This window comes from Ipomoea triloba, chromosome 13 (assembly GCF_003576645.1).
Source record: "Ipomoea triloba cultivar NCNSP0323 chromosome 13, ASM357664v1".
Classification (NCBI taxonomy): Eukaryota; Viridiplantae; Streptophyta; class Magnoliopsida; order Solanales; family Convolvulaceae; genus Ipomoea; species Ipomoea triloba.
Genome location: NC_044928.1, coordinates 19,728,300 through 19,748,806, shown reverse-complemented (window position 1 = coordinate 19,748,806; position 20,507 = coordinate 19,728,300). Strand labels below are relative to the sequence as shown.

General features: G+C 32.7%; 1 protein-coding gene and 1 pseudogene across 1 annotated transcript; both read right to left on the bottom strand.

Moving 5' to 3' along the window:
• Positions 1-240: 240 nt before the first annotated feature.
• On the bottom strand, positions 241-8,483 carry LOC116001322 (annotated as a pseudogene).
• Positions 8,484-17,427: 8,944 nt separating this feature from the next.
• Positions 17,428-18,679, bottom strand: LOC116001952. The gene is made up of 3 exons (XM_031241926.1): positions 18,352-18,679; positions 18,217-18,261; positions 17,428-18,110 (listed from the first exon to the last, which is right to left on the bottom strand). Exons 1-3 carry the CDS (start codon positions 18,608-18,610, stop codon positions 17,989-17,991), a joined length of 426 nt encoding a protein of 141 aa, XP_031097786.1. The 5' UTR covers positions 18,611-18,679; the 3' UTR covers positions 17,428-17,988.
• Between the last annotated feature and the right edge of the window lie 1,828 nt (positions 18,680-20,507).

Sequence of the window (20,507 nt, the reverse complement as noted above, 5' to 3'; positions counted from 1 at the left end):
TTTTTTTTTTTTTTTTTTTTTTTTTTTTTTTTTTTTTTTTTTTTTTTGAAGGCTTAATTTTGAATGTTTAACTCCAAGTACGCGTGCTCACAATCTGCCTCATGCTTGGCCGCTGTGCCGGATCAGACCGAGTACACGCCATTCCTAATCTGAACATCCAGATCAACTCTCGCTTGTTAATCTCGCCATCCAACCTCCGATCTGCTACCTCCTCATATGGTCGTTTCCTTAGTCTGTGAATCAGGAGGACTTCAGGCCTGCGAAATCGATTGTCATTTGTCCACTAACAACCTCCAGCAGCACTACCTTAAAGTTGTAAACATCGGCCATTGTGGTTGCTTCCCCGGATTCCATATACTCGGGAGACATGTAGTCAAAAATCCCTCTGACCGACTTGTTCTTATCAAGGATGACATGGTGACCTTGATTGTTCTTGGCCAAGAATTTAGCTAGAGCAACGAACCAAGTTTCGGGTTCATCTCTGGATCAAGAATGACAACGGAGGACGTGATGCACCTGTGGATGACCTACATACTCATCCCATTCCTCGCGCGGAGGTAGCGAATGGCAGGGTCGTGTGCCTCTCTGAAGGTTTGTGATGGAAAAAGAGGTGACTTAGAATATGGTTTGCAGAATAGTCATACACAACAAGCATTTCCCCTTACTCGGTACACCATCCTCGGAGTTGTACTAGGTTTCTATGTCCTAATCTTCCTAAATTCTGGAGCTCATTACAGAACCTCACCCTTAAAGCAAGGCAAGTCTTCATCCCCAACCTTTTAACAAGGATTTGCTGATAGCTATCAAGGAAACCTTGATAAGCTGACCCGAAATCAACCTCTGCAACTCTCCGCGAATCAGAGAAATTCTTTGTTGCTGCAATGATCTCCTTAAAGGTAAACTCTCTCGGGGGTATCAACGACTAGGTAACCGTTAGGCTACAGGCTAGCACTGTTGCTGCTGTTGTGCTGATTCCCAGACAAAATGCTTGAGACGCTAGAATTACTAGACTTAGCTGACACGAACACAGCTTCACCAGAAGCCGTGACAAAGTTCTCTGAGTTGAAAGGTGCAATTGTTGTGCTTGAGGTGCTAACAGTGGTTCTGGTGGACATGGCGTGGTTGGTGGCACTGTTGGAGGATGATGACAAGGAAATGTAAAGCGGGTGGATCTGAACGAGGGAAGCTCGGGTAATTTGCCATAGATTTCCCCAAAAAGTGACAAGATTCCGGTGATGGAGATGAGCCCCGGCCACCAGCTCTGCCGCGAAAGCCTTCTCAAATCGCTTCACTCTCTCTGCCAGGCACTTCACCGCCACCACCGTTCCATCACTACGCAAAATTGCCCGGTATACCTTCCCAAATAATCCCCCGCTGCCCAAGATTTCACTTTCACTAAAACCATTAGAAGGCTGAGAACGACACTCTAGAACGCTGCAAGAAGTACATAGGATGAATTGATGCAATTACCCCCTTCTTAGACGGCCTTCGAACGAAAATACAGACGGAGAACCAAAATTGTTCTCATCACAATAAGGGTGTCCAAAATGTGGCAAAATTTTTTATAGAGGACTAAAATTTTTCCAAGCCACTATAAGTCTAGGACCAAAAAAAAAGAATTCACTCAAGATTTGAGCATCAATATGGCTAGTACGAATAGAGTTGGAGAAAGTTAATCTCAGAATGGATACATGTGAAGTTCAGAAGGCAAATGTTTTAAAAAGAGTTAATACTACAAATGATCCTCTGACTATTAGGCTAGTACTCATTTTAGTTCTTGACTTTGAATTCAACCAAAACACGTACCTTGACTTTTATGTTTGACCACAAATAGTCCTCCGTTAAAATTTCTGTTAAATGGGTGTTAAATCTAGAAGTACTATCGTCAAATTAATTAATATGATTATGATTACATCTTTTAGAGAATTATGTGGGTTAATTTAATATGAGTGTGATTACCTCTTTTAGATAATTATATGGCAACATAATTAATTTCAAATATTAATAAAAATTAAGTCGCTAAATATAAAAATCATATTGTAAAATGTAAAGTAAATTTATTATAAATACATTATTCTCATATTGTTAAGCTAAAATATTATTCTTCTTAGATTAAAATCTCTTATAGTTATAGTGTCAAGCAAATTCATAGATGATACTATGTACAATTTTATGGTATATATTGATAAATTGCAATAAATAAATACTTATTTTGAAAATCTAAAAATAAAATTTATTATTGACCAGTGAAGTTAAATACACTAGCTTTTAAAAAACCTTTCACAAATTATAAATGATTAATATTACACTTTCATATTAAATCTACCTTATAATATTCATCTCCTTATGTGGTGACATTTGATTGGATATTATTTGTATTTGATTATTGAGTAGATTCCCTTTTAACTTGTAATAGGATCGACGAATTAATGAACAACTGATGTATATATAGAATTTTATTACCACTTAAAAGGTGAACACTAGAAGGTGATAGAATTCAAGAAGGAATATAAGAGTTAGTAATATAAAGTTAATTTATAAATATATAAAGTACTGTATTTATTATTTATATATAGTTATGATGGCCAAGACCTTGTAGTCTAGTGGCATCTGGTTGCACTCCCATATGGAAGTGGGTGGGTAAAAATGTCGACCTCCTAGGCGGCCGCCTAGGGAACAATTCGCCTAGCGCCTAGGTCGATTTTTGCAATAGTGTTATCAAGTCAACTGTCTGATCAACTTAGCTAGGAGTTTTCTCAAAATGCATTTATTTAACAATTACAATTGATGGTGTTGGGATACTTGGAGGGAATAGGCGTGAAATTAGGCTAAAGTAGCAATCCATGGATCATATTCATATTAAATTAACCCACATAATTCTCTAAAAGAGGTAATCATGAGCATATTAATTGATTTGACAATAATATCCCTAAATTTAACACCCATTTAACAGAAATTTTTACGTATGACTATTTGTGGTAAAAAAATGAAATTCAAGGTATGTGTTTTGATCGATTGAAAGTTGAGGACTAAAAGGAGTAATAGCCAAATAGTTAGTGTAGTATTAAATGTTCTGAAAATGTTGAAAGGTTTAGTGGTTAAGTTGTAATTGGCTTAATAATGTTTATATGGATGATGAGAAACAAGATGATTCAGAATAACTGTGTTATGCCTTTTATGTTGTAAGATGTTACTAATGGAATTGAATGTTTTGAAGAAATGCAATGCACTTTATGGTTTGAGAGTAAGAATGTTAATTATGTTTGATTTTCTTCATCATGTTAATCCCATGATCTAGAAAGATGCGACATGTCATCCATTTCTTTTCTAGGCTCGTTAAGTGCGATTGTATCATTTCATAAAAGTTTTAAGCTTTCTAACGATTTATGGAGTGCCTTATAATAGAGGCCATGAATATTTCCATAGTGATCGTTTTTTATGTACTTTACCAAAAGCATATATGATATGAGATCTAGATCAATATCCCCCTTTCCCAATGCATATATGACATGAGATTTGGGTTAGTATCCACTATGTAAACCTCACCATTTATGTACACATTAACTTAGGACATTTTACAAAATTCTCCACATGGTGGATCACTAATTCTATACTTTCCCAAATGTTTGCAGGGTATTAAATTATTAAAAATCATTAGAATCAAAATAATGTCATTATCACTTTTCCTATTATTTACAAAATTGGAACATGTATACAACCTAACATCTAGCACCCATATAGACGGTACGGTAATTAAGGGCTGGGTCTCATATGATTAAAAATTTATTAAATTCAAATATGATAGCATATATAATAAAGCTAACTAATATGAGTATACGACAATCAAGAACTACATCTTTAAGTTATATATGTACTACAAAGGGTAAATGAAAACACACAAAACTTATCGCCATTATTGAATACATAAAGGTGGTAGGCATATCCACTTGCAATAGCAAATTAAACAAAAAAAAAAAAGAAAAAAAAAAACCAAAATCAATTTCATATGCAAACCAAACCCTAGCTTCTATATAGAAGACACACATACATATATATATAACTACTTTAACTAAAGCATACCTTGTAGGATTATATATGTGTGTATGTGTATCACTAAGTCACTACGACACTCCTACAGAAATTGGCTTTCACACCTAAGCAATTACGTCAATTTTCAAAGAACCACCGTCGTCATATAGTAAATTAATTAAAAATATGTTACAATGTCAACTTTTTAAAATACCCAACATCATCATATTTTATTATTTTTAAAAATTTACTTATACTACAATGGACACTATAGCTTAACATATTTTTCCTTTTTCAATTACGAATTTAGGATGTTTTTTTTTTAATAATAAAAACTAACTTCATAAATGCATATTTAAAAAATACATATCCTACAATACGAGGTTGGGTGTTTAGAAAACTGACATCGTAAGATTATATTGTTTTTATTATTATTATTATTTATATATAAATTTACAACATTGGTTATTTATAAAAATCGACGAAGATAGCAATTTGTTTTTTAATATATAAGATCAAGGACGTCAGTTTTTCATAAAAGAAAACATGGTATACTGGTATTTAATTTTTATATTGTTTGATACAACGCTGATTTTTACATAAATCCAATGTTATATGGTCCCTTAACATACAATATGATATACCCATTACCACGATCTCGCTACTTATTCACCAATTTGAATGCATGCATACCTTGCGAAAACTCATTCACCACCCTAAATGCATGTGGTGTTTTCTTGGGGCAGGACCCACTATTCTCGGGACACCACCGCAAATTATATCGTGGACCGCGGTCCACAATCCATGGTGGACCGCGCATCAAAACGACGTCGTTTTGATTAATGAAAACAGACAGATGAAACCACCTCCGTTCCTCGCCATTCACTTTCAATTCATATACACGGCAGTTACATTTCAACACAACTGCAGTTACATTTCGATATAACTAAAGTTTCATTCGATAATATAAAAACACAAATGTGAAACTGTTATTCAGTATCAGTTCATATACACTGCAGTTACATTTCAACACAACTACAGTTACATTTTGATATAACTACAGTTTCATTCGATAATATAAAAACACAAATGTGAAACTGTTATTCAGTATCAGTTCATATACACTGCAGTTACATTTCAACACAACTACAGTTACATTTCTTTATAACTATAGTTTCATTCGATAATATAAAACACAAATGTGAAACTGTTATTCAGTATCAGTTCATATACACTGCAGTTACATTTCAACACAACTACAGTTACATTTCTTTATAACTATAGTTTCATTCGATAATATAAAACACAAATGTGAAACTGTTATTCAGTATCAGTTCATATACACTGCAGTTACATTTCAACACAACTATAGTTACATTTCGATATAACTACAGTTTCATTCGATAATATAAAAACAAATGTAAGGCACTATCTTTTGAGATGACTTGTAGTATTAGTGACCACGATCCACAATGCATTGTGGACCGTGGTCCACTGTATAACGACTAGGAAATTCACTTGTACGTACGTGTTACGTGTAATATCAGTTCGGTCCACACAGCATTGTGGACCAAGGTCACAAAACGACGTCGTTTCAATAAGTGGGAGAAACAGTTCCCGTAAATCTCCATAATTGATATTACAGTTCATCTAAAATGATAGTACAGTTGTGTTGAATTGATACTAAATTTGTGCTGAACTTATACTGCAGCTGTGTTAAACTAATACTTAATGCAATTGTGTCCTTAACTAATACTACAGTTCATTATCTAAAATGATTCTACAGTTGTATTGAATTGATATTGCAGTTATCGGAGGTTGTTTCATTCGTCTGGAACTGCAGTTGTGTTGAAAGGGAACTGCAGTTGCGCAGAATTAAGACAGTTTCATCCGTTTGTTTTCATTAATAAAAACAACGTCGTTTTGTCACTTGAACCACAATGCTTGGTGGTCCGTGGTCCACGATAAAATTTGTGGTGCAATATATATAATTGTGGCTCGGCTCCGAGAGGCTAGAATAGAATGTGCCAAAGGGATCGGAGAGCAGCTCTGTCGGCCACACTGGCAGCCCGAATTCAAGCAAGCTCAACGTATGACCTAATGGCCTGGCGCCATTGCAATAGGAAATAGACAAGGTATGTAGGCTTATGGGAATTGAAGTTCAAGGAGCAGCTGGGATGGGTTTTTACCACATAAATTTTTTTTTATCCCATCATAGAATTTTAATTTCTATACGGGGAGAACCAAGTGTAATATATATATATATGATGGCCTTGCCACTAAACTCAAAGCTAAGTATTCTCATTTTTATGAAAATTATATATTTGTGGACATCATGCTGATTTGGCTATTTAATTTATTATTAAAGCAATTAAAATTCGGCTGGTTAATTGACACCTACCATTACAGTATGATAGTTAGTGATATTGTGTTGCAGTAGTTTTTTGTTCCTTAGCTTCTCCAGAATTATATAAATACATATCTTCTGCGAAAAATCATCCACAATGCATGCATGCTATCGTGTTCTTACTCTAGCTGGTTGCGATATAATAAGAAGATTGCTGGGTGAGAAACAGCCCCAATGTATACCAGTTTCTTCAAGTTGTAAATGGAGTATAAGAAGCAAGGTTGAAACCAGAAAACAAGAAATCGAATGATCTTGTCATGGGAAAATTGTCTAACAACCTTCTGGAACATTATTTAAGTATTTTCATTTTCCAAGAATTTATCTACATGCATATATCTATGGTTATTATGTGCAATTGCCCATATTTCCTTAAAGAATGTCTTTATTGCATGATTATATTAAACTTAGATGAATGAACATGACTGCTTTTTAAGAGGGTGATCGATATGCTATATGCCTTTGCATCCAATTAATGCTTAAATTTTGGAAGCGTACATAATTGAAATATATAATATTGTGATATGTTTTTTTGACGTGACCACTCCATATATTGTATGGTAAGTGCACTAATTGTCATATGATAAATGGTTTTGTATCACATATTGTTAGCATTATGCTTTATGGCAATGTAAAGCATCATAAAAGAGCATTTATTGGTTTGCTCTTGATGGTGATACTTATTAGCTATAGGCCATAAATGTTGACATTTTATAAATGAAACTATAACATAAATTTTAAACATAGCATTGCCTAGAAGGTGAAGTTCATAGCACTAATTATAATTAAATTTCACTTCTAGTCCTCGACTATTGTGGTATTGACACATTTAGTCCTATTCTTTTAATTTTGTCATATTACATCCATGACTTTGAACAATTTCCACTTTTAGTCCTCAACTATTGTGGCATTGCCACATTTAGTCCTATTCTTTTAATTTTTTCATATTACATCCATGACTTTAAACAACTTCCACTTTTAGTCCCCAACTATTATAGCATTACCACATTTAGTCCTATTCTTTTAATTTTACCATATTATATACATGATTTTTCGTTAAAATTTTCGTAATTTTACCGTTAGAGTTGACAAATAACAAAGAAAAAAAAAACTTACACATATGGTAACTCATATTTCAAACACGTTAGAAATATCGTAAACATCAAAGAATGTAATATCGTAACTCATACAAATATAAGTTACGATATGTAGGGCCAGTTTTTTTTATTTGTGTGGCCCTGCGCTGGTAAATAAGTGAGGCCCTATCAAAGTATAAATAAACTGTGAATTGAAGAAAAATTACAAAGAGAAAAATGCAAAAAATCTAATTTTGGGCCAATATAATCACAAATATATATACTAACTATTAGGCCAGGGCTGGACTAGGGTCCCCCAAAATTTTGGGGCCCTGTGTGGTCGCACATCTTGCACGCCCTAAAATCTGGCCCTGACGATATGTATAATGATTTTTTTTCCTTTGTTATTTGCCAATTTAAGGATATCACTATGTTTCAATATCGTAACTCATATTTCTAATGGTAAAATAATGAAATTTTTAGCGGAAGATTAATGGCGGCAATCAAATGAAAGTTATGGAGGTAATATGACAAAATTAAAAGAGTATGACTAAATATGGCAATGTCATTATAGTCGAGGACTAAAAGTAGAAGTTGCTCAAAGTCATGGATGTAATATAGCAAAATTAATATAATAGGACTAAATGTGACAATGCTATAATAGTCAAGGACTAAAAGTGGAAGTTGCTCAAAGTCATGGATGTGATATGGCAAAATTAATATAATAGGACTAAATGTGGCAATGCCACAATAGTCGAGGACTAAAAGTGGAAGTTGTTCAAAGTCAAGGATGTAATATGACAAAATTAAAAGAATAGGACTAAATGTGACAATGTCACAATAGTCGAGGACTAAAAGTGGAATTTGCTCGTTTAACAACATTAGGACAATTTATACAACTCTGAGCCTACTTATGGTGCTAGCTTTTACTATATAGATTATTTGACGAGTCATGAATATTAAACTTACCTCATATCTTGGGATTTAAACAAAATAGTAATTCCGAATTTTTGGATAGTGGTTTGCCCAAAAGGTACGTAAATTAAGAACATTAATTGTTCTATGTCATCCTTTTGAAGAAACACCTTGATAATGCATATTTGATCAAAAATGATTCTCAAATCCTTTGACAATTTCCGAAGAATTGTTATGATCCATAAATTATCATAATCTTCCTTGGACTAAATATGAGATTTCAGGATAATGTTGAATTCATCTATGAATATGACTAGTATAATATAAAAAGAATTAATAAACATACTTCATCAACCTTCTAGTATAATATAGTTATCTTGTCTTGTATTCCTGTAGAAGTACATGACAAAATCATACTAAGTAGTGTGACTCTCGTTGCCTTCTAGGCTAGTCATTTTATACTCTAGTATTAGTACATAACAAAACTATACTATGTATTTTGAGTGGCATTGAGGTTTGAAAGATAAACATTTATTATATCTATATAAATTCTAAACATTTCATATTTGATAATGTGTTTGGTCATTGGAATTCCTTTCCAATTGGAAGATCAGATCTCATATGAGATTCCACTTTGGGCGACTAATGACATATTAAAGAATTCTTCAACTTCTATCTTTAGTGATATGCTACTCTGTCAAAAATGCTATTTGCTTGGAAGTCAGAAGTGAATCACATTATGCTGGTTTACCCGAAGCAAACAAGTTATGAATATTTGATGATGATGACAACTTTTCATAAGTTGAGGAAATGTATCTTAAAGATGTTGAATGGTCTCATCATCTATACTTCAATTCTATTTATCATAGATCGAATCTCACTAAGATATGTTATGATACTTTAAAAGCTTAAAGACCTAAATCTTTTTAAATTATGGCATGAGCGATTGGGTCACTTTGGGCAAAATATAATGAGTCAAATTTGTACTGTTTGACATATGTATGATGTCCAACAATATTAGTAAAAAAAAATTGAAGAATTTTTTTTTTACTAATATTGCTAGAAATCGTACATATGTCAAGTAGTAGTCACTCTTCTTCACGAGTGTGTTATAAAGCATGTGTGAAGGAGAAATTTCTAAATTACTATTTTGTTTTTGGGATATCCAATTTGATATACTACTATTTTGAATCCAAATCTAACTCACTGCATATCATAACTTCTCTGCATATACACCTCGTACGTGGTTTAAAAGCGAACATTATTTCCCCATATATGTTTTTATTATTAGTGTGCAGTCCAACTTCATGAATATCATCATACCTTAGTGTATCTCTAGGGGAAGTCAAATAAAACTAGGTATACATATTGATTATAAACTTTCGTCTGTTGTCTTAATACCTAGAGCCCTTGATAAGGGATCAATAAATTGATTGTGTACTTTATGGAGATCATTTCATGGCATTAGGGGGAGATAATGGATTACCTAGAGCCCAAATTTAATGAAATGCCAAAAAAAATTCATGGAATGAAAAGATCTTCATTATTTAAATCCATGTACAAAGTTAGACTGAACTAGAAGTTCGAAAGATAATCTATTTGTGACTTTAGCAAATAATCTGCCAAACATATCTGTTGATCATACTTGTCATAAAAGAGTGATCATGCTGATCATAACAAAGTAACTAGTTCCCATATATCTTTCCCAACTTGGACCAAATATATCTACCAATACTCATTGACACCAAAAGTGTAGGAGACCTATCGATGTAAAAGATACGAATTCGTGAAAAAAACTAAATCTAGTAAAGAAACATTGTCAATCTTGAAATCTCTTATAGCTCGTTTGGTTCACGAAATGAATTTGGAGGGAATATGAATACTATTCCATAGGGAATGAAATAGGTAAAGAATAGAACAAGAATTGTATTATATTGTTTGGTTCGCTGAAGGAATAAACTTTAGAAATTGTATTCCAGCGTTTGGTTCGTTAAAGGAATAAAAATGGAATATATGTTTAAAAGACATAAATGCCCTTCTACAAAATATATTATTATTATTATTATTATTATTATTATTATTATTATTTATTTTTATTGTTATTGTTATTGTTACTGTTACTGTTATTATTATTATGATTATTCGAACCTTGTAATATGTATACTGTTGCGGCTGCGACTATGACACCACATCAGTTTATATATATATATATATATATATATATATATATATATATATATATATATATATATATATTTTTTTTTTTTTTTGCATATGGAGATTAGGTTATTCTACTCAATATATATAAACAAAAAGGCTTAGGTTTATATATATTGAGTAGAATAACCTAATCTCCATATGCAAAAAAAAAAAAAAACTATATATATATATATTTTTTTTTTTTTTTGCATATGGAGATTAGGTTATTCTACTCAATATATATAAACAAAAAGGCTTAGGTTTATATATATTGAGTAGAATAACCTAATCTCCATATGCAAAAAAAAAAAAAAACTATATATATATATATTTTTTTTTTTTTTTGCATATGGAGATTAGGTTATTCTACTCAATATATATAAACAAAAAGGCTTAGGTTTATATATATTGAGTAGAATAACCTAATCTCCATATGCAAAAAAAAAAAAAAACTATATATATATATATTTTTTTTTTTTTTTGCATATGGAGATTAGGTTATTCTACTCAATATATATAAACAAAAAGGCTTAGGTTTATATATATTGAGTAGAATAACCTAATCTCCATATGCAAAAAAAAAAAAAAACTATATATATATATATTTTTTTTTTTTTTTGCATATGGAGATTAGGTTATTCTACTCAATATATATAAACAAAAAGGCTTAGGTTTATATATATTGAGTAGAATAACCTAATCTCCATATGCAAAAAAAAAAAAAAACTATATATATATATATTTTTTTTTTTTTTTGCATATGGAGATTAGGTTATTCTACTCAATATATATAAACAAAAAGGCTTAGGTTTATATATATTGAGTAGAATAACCTAATCTCCATATGCAAAAAAAAAAAAAAACTATATATATATATATTTTTTTTTTTTTTTGCATATGGAGATTAGGTTATTCTACTCAATATATATAAACAAAAAGGCTTAGGTTTATATATATTGAGTAGAATAACCTAATCTCCATATGCAAAAAAAAAAAAAAACTATATATATATATATTTTTTTTTTTTTTTGCATATGGAGATTAGGTTATTCTACTCAATATATATAAACAAAAAGGCTTAGGTTTATATATATTGAGTAGAATAACCTAATCTCCATATGCAAAAAAAAAAAAAAACTATATATATATATATTTTTTTTTTTTTTTTTTTTGCATATGGAGATTAGGTTATTCTACTCAATATATATAAACAAAAAGGCTTAGGTTTATTATGCTTCTATTTTTCATACATCCAACACTAATGTAGACATACTAAAGGAGGTACCTCCTAAGATCACGCAGGAGGTTAATGCTATCTTGCTGCGGCCGAATGAGACTGATGAGGTGAAGAGTGCGTTATTTTCTATGGCTCCGGGGTCTGATGGTATGACTCCATTTTTTTACCAGTCTTTCTGGCCAATTGTTAGCACTACTCTTTCAAGTTTTGGTATGGAGTGTTTTAACAATTGTTATTTTCCTATGGAGATTAATAACACCAATATAGTGTTAATCCCTAAAAAGAAAGAAAATTTCTGAACGTGTATCGGACCTTCGCCCGATAGCTTTATGTAATGTTGCTTACAAGGTGCTGGCAAAAGTAATTGCAGTTCGGTTGAAGGTGGCTCTTGACACTTTTATCTCCCCTTCGCATAGCGCATTTTTTCCTGAGAGGTTAATTACAGACAATATACTTGTTGCAGGGGAAATTGTCCATTATCTGAAAAGAAAGCGGTCGGGCAATAATGGTTGGGCAGCGTTAAAGCTGGACATGGCGAAGGCATACTACCGTATGGAATGGGGCTTTCTTGCTGGTATGTTAACTGCTTTGGGCTTTGCTAGTAGACGGGTTGATTTGATTATGATGTGTGTAAACACAGTTTCGTATAACGCTATGGTGAATGGAAATTCTGTTGGTACTGTGTCATCTACCCGAGGTATAATATAGGGAGACCCACTTCCGCCTTATCTGTTTATTATTTGTGTAGAGGTTTTGTCTTTTACTGTTGCAAAAACAAGAGGCAAGTGGCAATATTCATGGAGTTCGGGTGGCTAGGGGTGCACCATCAATATCCCATTTACTATTTGCTTATGATAGCCTCCTATTTTTTAAAGCATCTTGAGTTTGAAGCCCAAGAAATTAAGAATTATTGTCTAATGCTTTACTGTAATGCCTCTTGTCAGTTGATAAATTTTGATAAGTCAAGCATTATGTTTAGTGCTAACACAAGAAATGGCATGTGCAATCATGTGGCCACTATTCTTGGTGTGAGGCAGACGGAGGATCTTGGCACATATCTTGGTCTCCCATCGCTTTTGAGGCGTAATAAGTCGGCAGTGTTTCGATATGTTGAGTAGAAAGTTTGTGATCGTATTAATGCATGGCAAAAAAAGTACTCGTCTAGGGCAGGAAAGGAGGTTTTTTTTAAGACTGTAGCACAAGCAATGCCAATATTCACCATGTTTGTGTTCTTAGTGCCGATCAATATCTGTGAGTCTATTGAAAGGCTTATGAATCGTTATTGGTGGGATAAGAATACAAGTGGTTCTAGGTCTATCCACTGGCTTAGTTGGGCTCGTATGGCAGCGCCGAAACAATGTGGAGGGCTTGGTTTTAAGAGGTTACGGGAGTTTAATATTGCATTACTTGCCAAGTAGGGTTGGAGGTTACTTACTAATCCTCTTTCTTTTGTAAGTCGATTATTGAAGGACAGATATTTTCCAACTAGTAATTTCCTTGATGCAAAGTTAGGAAATAACCGAAGCTACTTTTGGTTCAGTATTATTGCTGGGCAGGAGATTCTCCGTGAAGGTGTGGCTCATAGGGTTGGTGATGGGAAAGACACACTAGTTTGGGGGTGCCCATGACTATCTGATAGAGAGGATCCATATATCTGCACTGAGTGCATTCCTCAACTTCGTGAAACTCGGGTATGTAACCTGTTAGATAATTCTGGGAACTGGGATGTGGAGTTGTTGTGTGATATCTTTGACGCTCAGGACGTTGAGAGAATACTGAGAACCCCGATTTCACCCCTATTTCTCATTGTTGGTATTGGAAGGGTGATTTGAGAGGACAATATTCGGTTCATCTTGGATATTAAGCTCAGATGAATGACCTTTTAGTTCAGGAGTCTAACTTGGTATTCATTGCATGGAAACACCTTTGGAAGATGAGAGTGCCACCAAGAATTAAAAATTTTATTTGGAGATGTGTCTGTAATATATTGCCGGTCCGAGAGGTTTTCCATGCAAGGGGAATTACAGTAGAAGGAGGGTGTTGCTTATGTTCCTCTACGATGGAGTCAATTAACCATCTCTTCTGCGAATGCCTGTTTGTTAATAGATTATGTGCTGCTTTTGATGGCCAAGTTGGAGGTTCGTTGGTTGATTTTGTTGTGAGGTATCTCCGTAGCAATGATAGTCATAAAATTATGGGTTTGGCTGCTAGACTTTGGGCTACTTGGTCTGCACGTAATGATGCGCTATGGAACAATAAAATTTGGATTGCAGACTACTTAATTGGATTTGTGGAGAACTGTGTGAACTCATGGAAATAGTGCTATGTCCATACTACTAATGCAAGCCGTGAGAATAATACTGTTGAGTTAGCAGCTTGGTTTCCTCCACCGCCTGGTATGTTAAAATGCAATGTTGATGTCGCGTTATTGCATGGGAATTTGGGGTTTGGTGCAATTATTTGAGATCATGCAGGGGGATTTGTGGGCTTGTGGCTGCATACAGTGGTCATTTGAATTGTAAGAGAGTCCCCTACTTTGTTGAGACAATGGCAATTAAGGAGGCGCTTACATGGTTAAAGAGTCGAGGGCACAACAATATCATCGTGGAATCTGATTGCCAAAGCTTTTGTTTAAATTTTAATTCGGCTTGTAATGACCTATCTTATGTTGGTTCTCTTATTAAGCAATGTCGAGGTATTGCTATCGGCATTGGGAAAGTCTCCGTTCGCCATGTCAATAGGTCTGCGAATCATGTAGCTCATGTCTTAGCACGGGCGACTGGTTCTTCTGCTTTCCTAGGTGTGTGGGAGTTTGTCCCGCCTGACTGTATTTCGGTTTATTTCAGTGATTTAATATAAGTTGGTTCGTTTGATTTTCAAAAAAAAAAATTGAAAATTGACATTTATAGTTTTTTAATTGCTACCATTTGTAATTATTCATAATATAAATTTAATTTCTAGATTTTATGATTTTTAACGAAACTCTAATCTTATAAAGAAAATGCATCGTTATTATAAGAAAGAAAATGAGTAACTACATTTACACCATAATTTAAAAAAATTGTAAATTTCATTTAAATAAATAAATTATATTTGTTACGAATATTTATAATTTAGATTTTGATAATACGTACTAAAAGTTAGAAATTTTAGTTCCCCATTTGTTTTCAGTTTTAAACTTAGGATATTTCTACTCAAGTTTCGAATAGTCCAAATAGTAACTCAAGAAGTCACGTTTCGATTGGTCAAAACAATTTGGATGATAACTCGAAAAGTTACGTTTCGGTTAGTCTCAACAATGATTCGAATAGTAATTCGAATTGTTACCTTTCGGATAGCTCGATGATTAAGACCTCGAAGAGTTGAAGACTTAAAAAGTTCGAGATGAAGATTCGAATAATAGAAGATTGCAAGACCAAAAGATCGCAAATGCCGAGTAGTGGAAAGGGTCTACCTTTCGAAGTAAATGGTGGAATGAATGGTAAAGTCAACCATTCGTATCCGAGAGGTTGTAATGTTTTAAGGTTTGAAACACGTTAACTCAAATAGTATCAGTTAACCATTTGAAAAGAACAGCTCGAGACATTCTCTGAGCCAACAATTCGAAACTTTAAAAATATGAGCGAATGTGTCCAAGACAAAAAGAGTCCTAGGAACACATCCCAAGGTATATTTTTCTTTAAAAGTCTAGACAACTTGTGCAGAACAAAAAGATATGTTCAACGCAAATTAAGTCATCAACAACTGAAAAATCTGACACGCTCACCTATCCTCCGGATTACCTGCCAATCTCTACATACACACTGGTTCATAGACATTTGAAATGGGTTTCCCTCCAACTGACACATTTCTTCTTTTTTTTTTTTGAAAGAACCAACTGACACATTTCTAAAACGCCTATAAATATCGTCTTCTGATCTAAGACTGAAGAAGGTGCTAGTCATTTTCAAGAATTTTTTAAGTATTTAAACGCTCAAAGTTTCACATTTAGCGACCAGTGAGAGAAGAGAAAAAAGTTCAAAAGCCATATCCATATTTAAAAAGCTTGTGCCGACTATTCGTGAAGATCAAGATACTCAAGCTAAGTCTTCTAATTGAAGAAAGAAGAAGTTTTATCTTCAACACTTGTATCTCTACTCATTAGAATTAAAAAGAGGCGGAGTAGACTGGTTATAGTCGAAAAACTTGTTTGGAGTTCAAGGCTGGCTTTGTGTTCAAGGTTTGAACATATGTTATTGTACTAAGGCAATAGTGCAATCCTCCTTATGAGAATTTATGGAAAAGAGTGGAGTATGTTAAATTAGCCGAACCACCTAAAAAAAATAATTTCTCTATCCTTTATTTACTACTTTTACTACATACTTTATCGCGAACAACCTTAACAATTTTACAAGAACAAATATATGTACAAACAATAAAAAAGAGTTAATAATTATTTCCACTGTCCATTCTCTACGAGACATTGCAGTTACCTCTTAGTACACTTAAACCAGTCATAAAAATTTTAAAAATATACAAGTCTATTCACCCTCTAGATTTTGTTTTCTTTTTTTTTTTTAAGGCTTTTTCTCTAATCCTATCCAAACCAACAATATTAATAATAAAATTAGTCTTTTTTAAATACCTTCCCTGACGAAACGAATTTGGAATTGGAATCAGTATACACGTCAACAACACGGGTGTCTGTCTGGCGTTCGTCTTGCCGTCTCGCACTATAGAAAATTCCTGTGAGATAAATCATAAATGGGACCTCTACACCAAAGCAATGAGTGAATGATTGTCTTACCCACCGACCGTTTTGTTGCATAATTTGATCATGCTACCTCACCTCTAGCCTCTAGTATAACCAACTTCAATCATTATGCCCATTCTGCTTTAACTATATATTGGGACATTTTACATTATTCTACAACAATATATTGTGTGAATTTGAGAAGCAAAAATAATACTCCATCTAATTTTATGTATCTAGTTTGGTTAATATTTAATTTAATTTTTTCATAATATTATATTTAACATTAGTATATATAAAATTTATATATTTAAAATTACATTAAAGTATTATTAAACATAAAAAAATTAAATTTAAAAATCATTTCAATATAAATATTACGGAGTACATTTTTATCTCAATCCGACTCGTTTCACAAATAAATATCCGTTAGACTGTCTTAACACAATTTTTTTGTCATAATATAATACTTAATCCTATTTTACGTATCTTTCATAAAATTAAATTTATATAATTAAAAATTACATTAAAAATACTACTCTTTCTACTCATTTTTTATGTGTCTAATTCAATTAACAAAACTCAATTGAAGCTATTTTTAATTTAATTTTTTTATAATAATGAATTTAGTATTAGAAATTACACTAAAAATATTATTAAACACCAAAAAAAATTAAATTTATAAATAAGTAAAAATATACTAAGAAAAATAAACAAATAAAAAAAAATTAGTTTGACTAATAGATAATAAATAAGACAAATAAAATGAGACAGAAAAATAGTAAAAAAAATTTAAATAAAAAAATAATTGAAAAACATTGTAAAAAAATACTCGGTAATTAAAAACAAAATTAATTTAATCAATAAATAATGAACATAAAAGATGAAATGAGATATCATTCTCACTTATTCGACAGAATCACGAAAATGATAGCACAAAGTGTGAGTGTTTGGGTGAAGGAGGTAGCGGTTCTCGAAGTAGTTAATTCACAGAAGCCAATGAGACTTTGCATCAAAACATGCTTTTTCCAGCTGGCGATTCCAACCGCAGCACGAGGCCCCTTTGCTGCAACGCTCCTATTTTTCCAGCTGTTTCGCATTTAAAACCCTCGGCGCATTTTTAATGAAATGACCTAACCTACACCCCTCACCGGCGGCGCACAATTCTGTTCACAAAATTTTACAGCCTACGAATATCTCCATACACAACGGTAAAAAGGAAAAAAAAATGGAGTAATATACTTTTACAAAGGGGCACGGGAGGTAAAATAAAAAGAAAATTGACAGGTGTGGTAAAAAAATCTGATGTCGGTGGGAGAGCACTGGCTCCGGTAACGGAAGTCCGGCGACGCCGTAGATAAATAGATAAGAGAGAGAGAGAAGCAGATTATCCATCTTAAAAATCGGCAATTTTCCGGTGAAACCTACGCTTTGAGCTATCCATGTCAATCTCGCGGAGGTTCCTCAAGCTTCGAATCGCCAGAACGTTGCTCTTCTCTATCGCTGCAACACCGGATTCTGTATCCACATAACCGGTGCAAAAATACTCAGTAATTAAGACAAAAAAAAAAAAAAACGAGGAAATTAGAGATGTCAAACGGGCGAAATGGAAGGAGCATTATACCTATAGGCTTAGAGAATCCGTTGAAGCCATTAAACTGAGCTAAATCTGAAAAAAAAAAATATCCGATGAGAAATCAATAAATATTCATGAATCAATTCCGAAAAAAAAAAATGACTACTGTTGATGCGGCGTTACCGTTGTCGGTAGGATGGTGGGAGGAGAGGTAGAGGATGAGATAGCAAAGGACGGTGAGGAGTGGGATTAGGTGCACATATTTCTCCGCCTTACCGAGACGCTTCAGCGATTTGCGCTCTTCATCGTCTTCGTCGTAGTTGGAAGCGGAAGAATCCGCAAACAGTAAGGTGGCTACAGAGCCGTCGTCTCGTGCTTCGACGATGACTCCATGAGAGTTGAGGTGCTTTGATCCTGGCGAACCTAGTGATTGCCTATGCATTGCTCCAGAGAGAGAGAGAGAGAGAGAGAGAGAGTAGTTAACAGAGTAAATGAGTGAGAGGTCGCTGAGTCTGTATTGAGGTTTTGATAGATAAACATTTTTCCAATGTGATAAGGAGTATACGTATAATAAAAAAATAAAAAATGAAAAATAAAAAAGAGAGTTTCTAACTTTCTATCCTTAAATTATACGGGGTAAATAATAATAATAATAATAATAATAATAATATTTTTTCCAAGTAACTACAAATAATAGTTATTGGAGTTTGAGATGCTACCAACTTTAGTCTTCAACTTACAAGTATACTATAATAAGTCCTCCAACTTCTCAAAAATTATATATTCGTAACTTATGTTATATTAATATAAATTTTTAGTGTTAATAAAATTCATGTAACCAGATGATATGTTACAGTTATTCATTGATTAAGTTTATTTATGAAATAAAGTATGTGAATTAGTTACGATTTTTTATTCATATATTTAGAATTGAAATAAAAACTTTTTGGGTAGGAATATACATAGCACTAGTTAGTATATATACAAATGAAAATATGAAAATTTACTGCACATGTTTAATAAAAAAACAAATTGAAATTACAAATTATTAAAAATTTCTTGGTAACCACATTAGTAGTTGAAGTACAAATCGTTTCACCTTCATTGTAAATCAATATTTTGATGAGATAGTTGAGATTGCAAATTCTAGATGCATCAACATACAATTGATCATGCATGTACAAAAACTGATTTCTTCAAAATCAATTCAACCTGAGATAGTGTTTGCCTTTGACTTTTATTGATGGTCATTGCATATGAAAACAATAGAGGAAATTGTCTTTTTTGAAATTTGAATGACAATCTTGGATCTCATGGTGTCATAGTCATCCAAAGAATTAACACCCGAGTCCCGGAGTTGTTACTGGTTATTATTTTTGCTTCTACTACATGATCGAATAATTTGGTAATGACCAACCTAGTACCATTGCATAAACCTAGCTAGTGATCTATATTCCTCAACAACATACAAGATACCCAACCTGGTTTTTTTTTTAATAATTTTTGTGACCCCGTTCTTATAAATAAATTAGCCGTACAAAAAATATAAGCGCAACCTTTAAAACCAATTTTGTAAAATATATGATTTTTATTCAAATAAGTATGAACCTTTAAAACCAATACTGTAAAATATATGATTTTTATATTTCAAATAAGTATGAACGGTGCAACACAAACTGAATGCAAAAATCACATTTCCTAGGGTAAAATATATGATTTTTATTTCAAATAAGTATGAATAGTGTAAATATTAGGCCATCTAAAAATTGAGGCCCTGCATGTGATGTTGCCCACATTTCACTCCTCAAAATACAACCCTCGACCTGTTGAAACACAAAGAGTCAATTCCGATATCTCTTCCACTAAGGCTCGAACTCATGACCTTTCATTTGAGAGAGGCCACTACATGCCATTTGAGCACAAGGTGCTTGGCTTGCATGTTATCATTTTATTAGAAGAGCAAAATAAAATAATAAGTTATGGTTACTTTTTGGTTTTGTTTTGTTTTTGTTTTTTTTTTTTTTGTTTTGTTTTTGTTTTGTTTTTTGTTTTTTTTTTATATAGTTTTTGTTTGTCTGAATTACCAAGAATATGTAATACCATTATACCAGTAGAGATTAAAAATTAAGAATACATATAATCTCAAATATTAATAATGTTACATGTACAAAATGCTTTACACAAAAACCTACACTGGTTACAAAGTCTAGTGTTACACTTCTTCTTTTTTTGAGAATTTTTATTTTTATTTTTTGTTTCCTTCAATGAGATAAAAAGATGTGATGAAAGTAATAGTTTTTGTTTTTGAAAGTGTATTAAACATTTGTATATAGAACTGT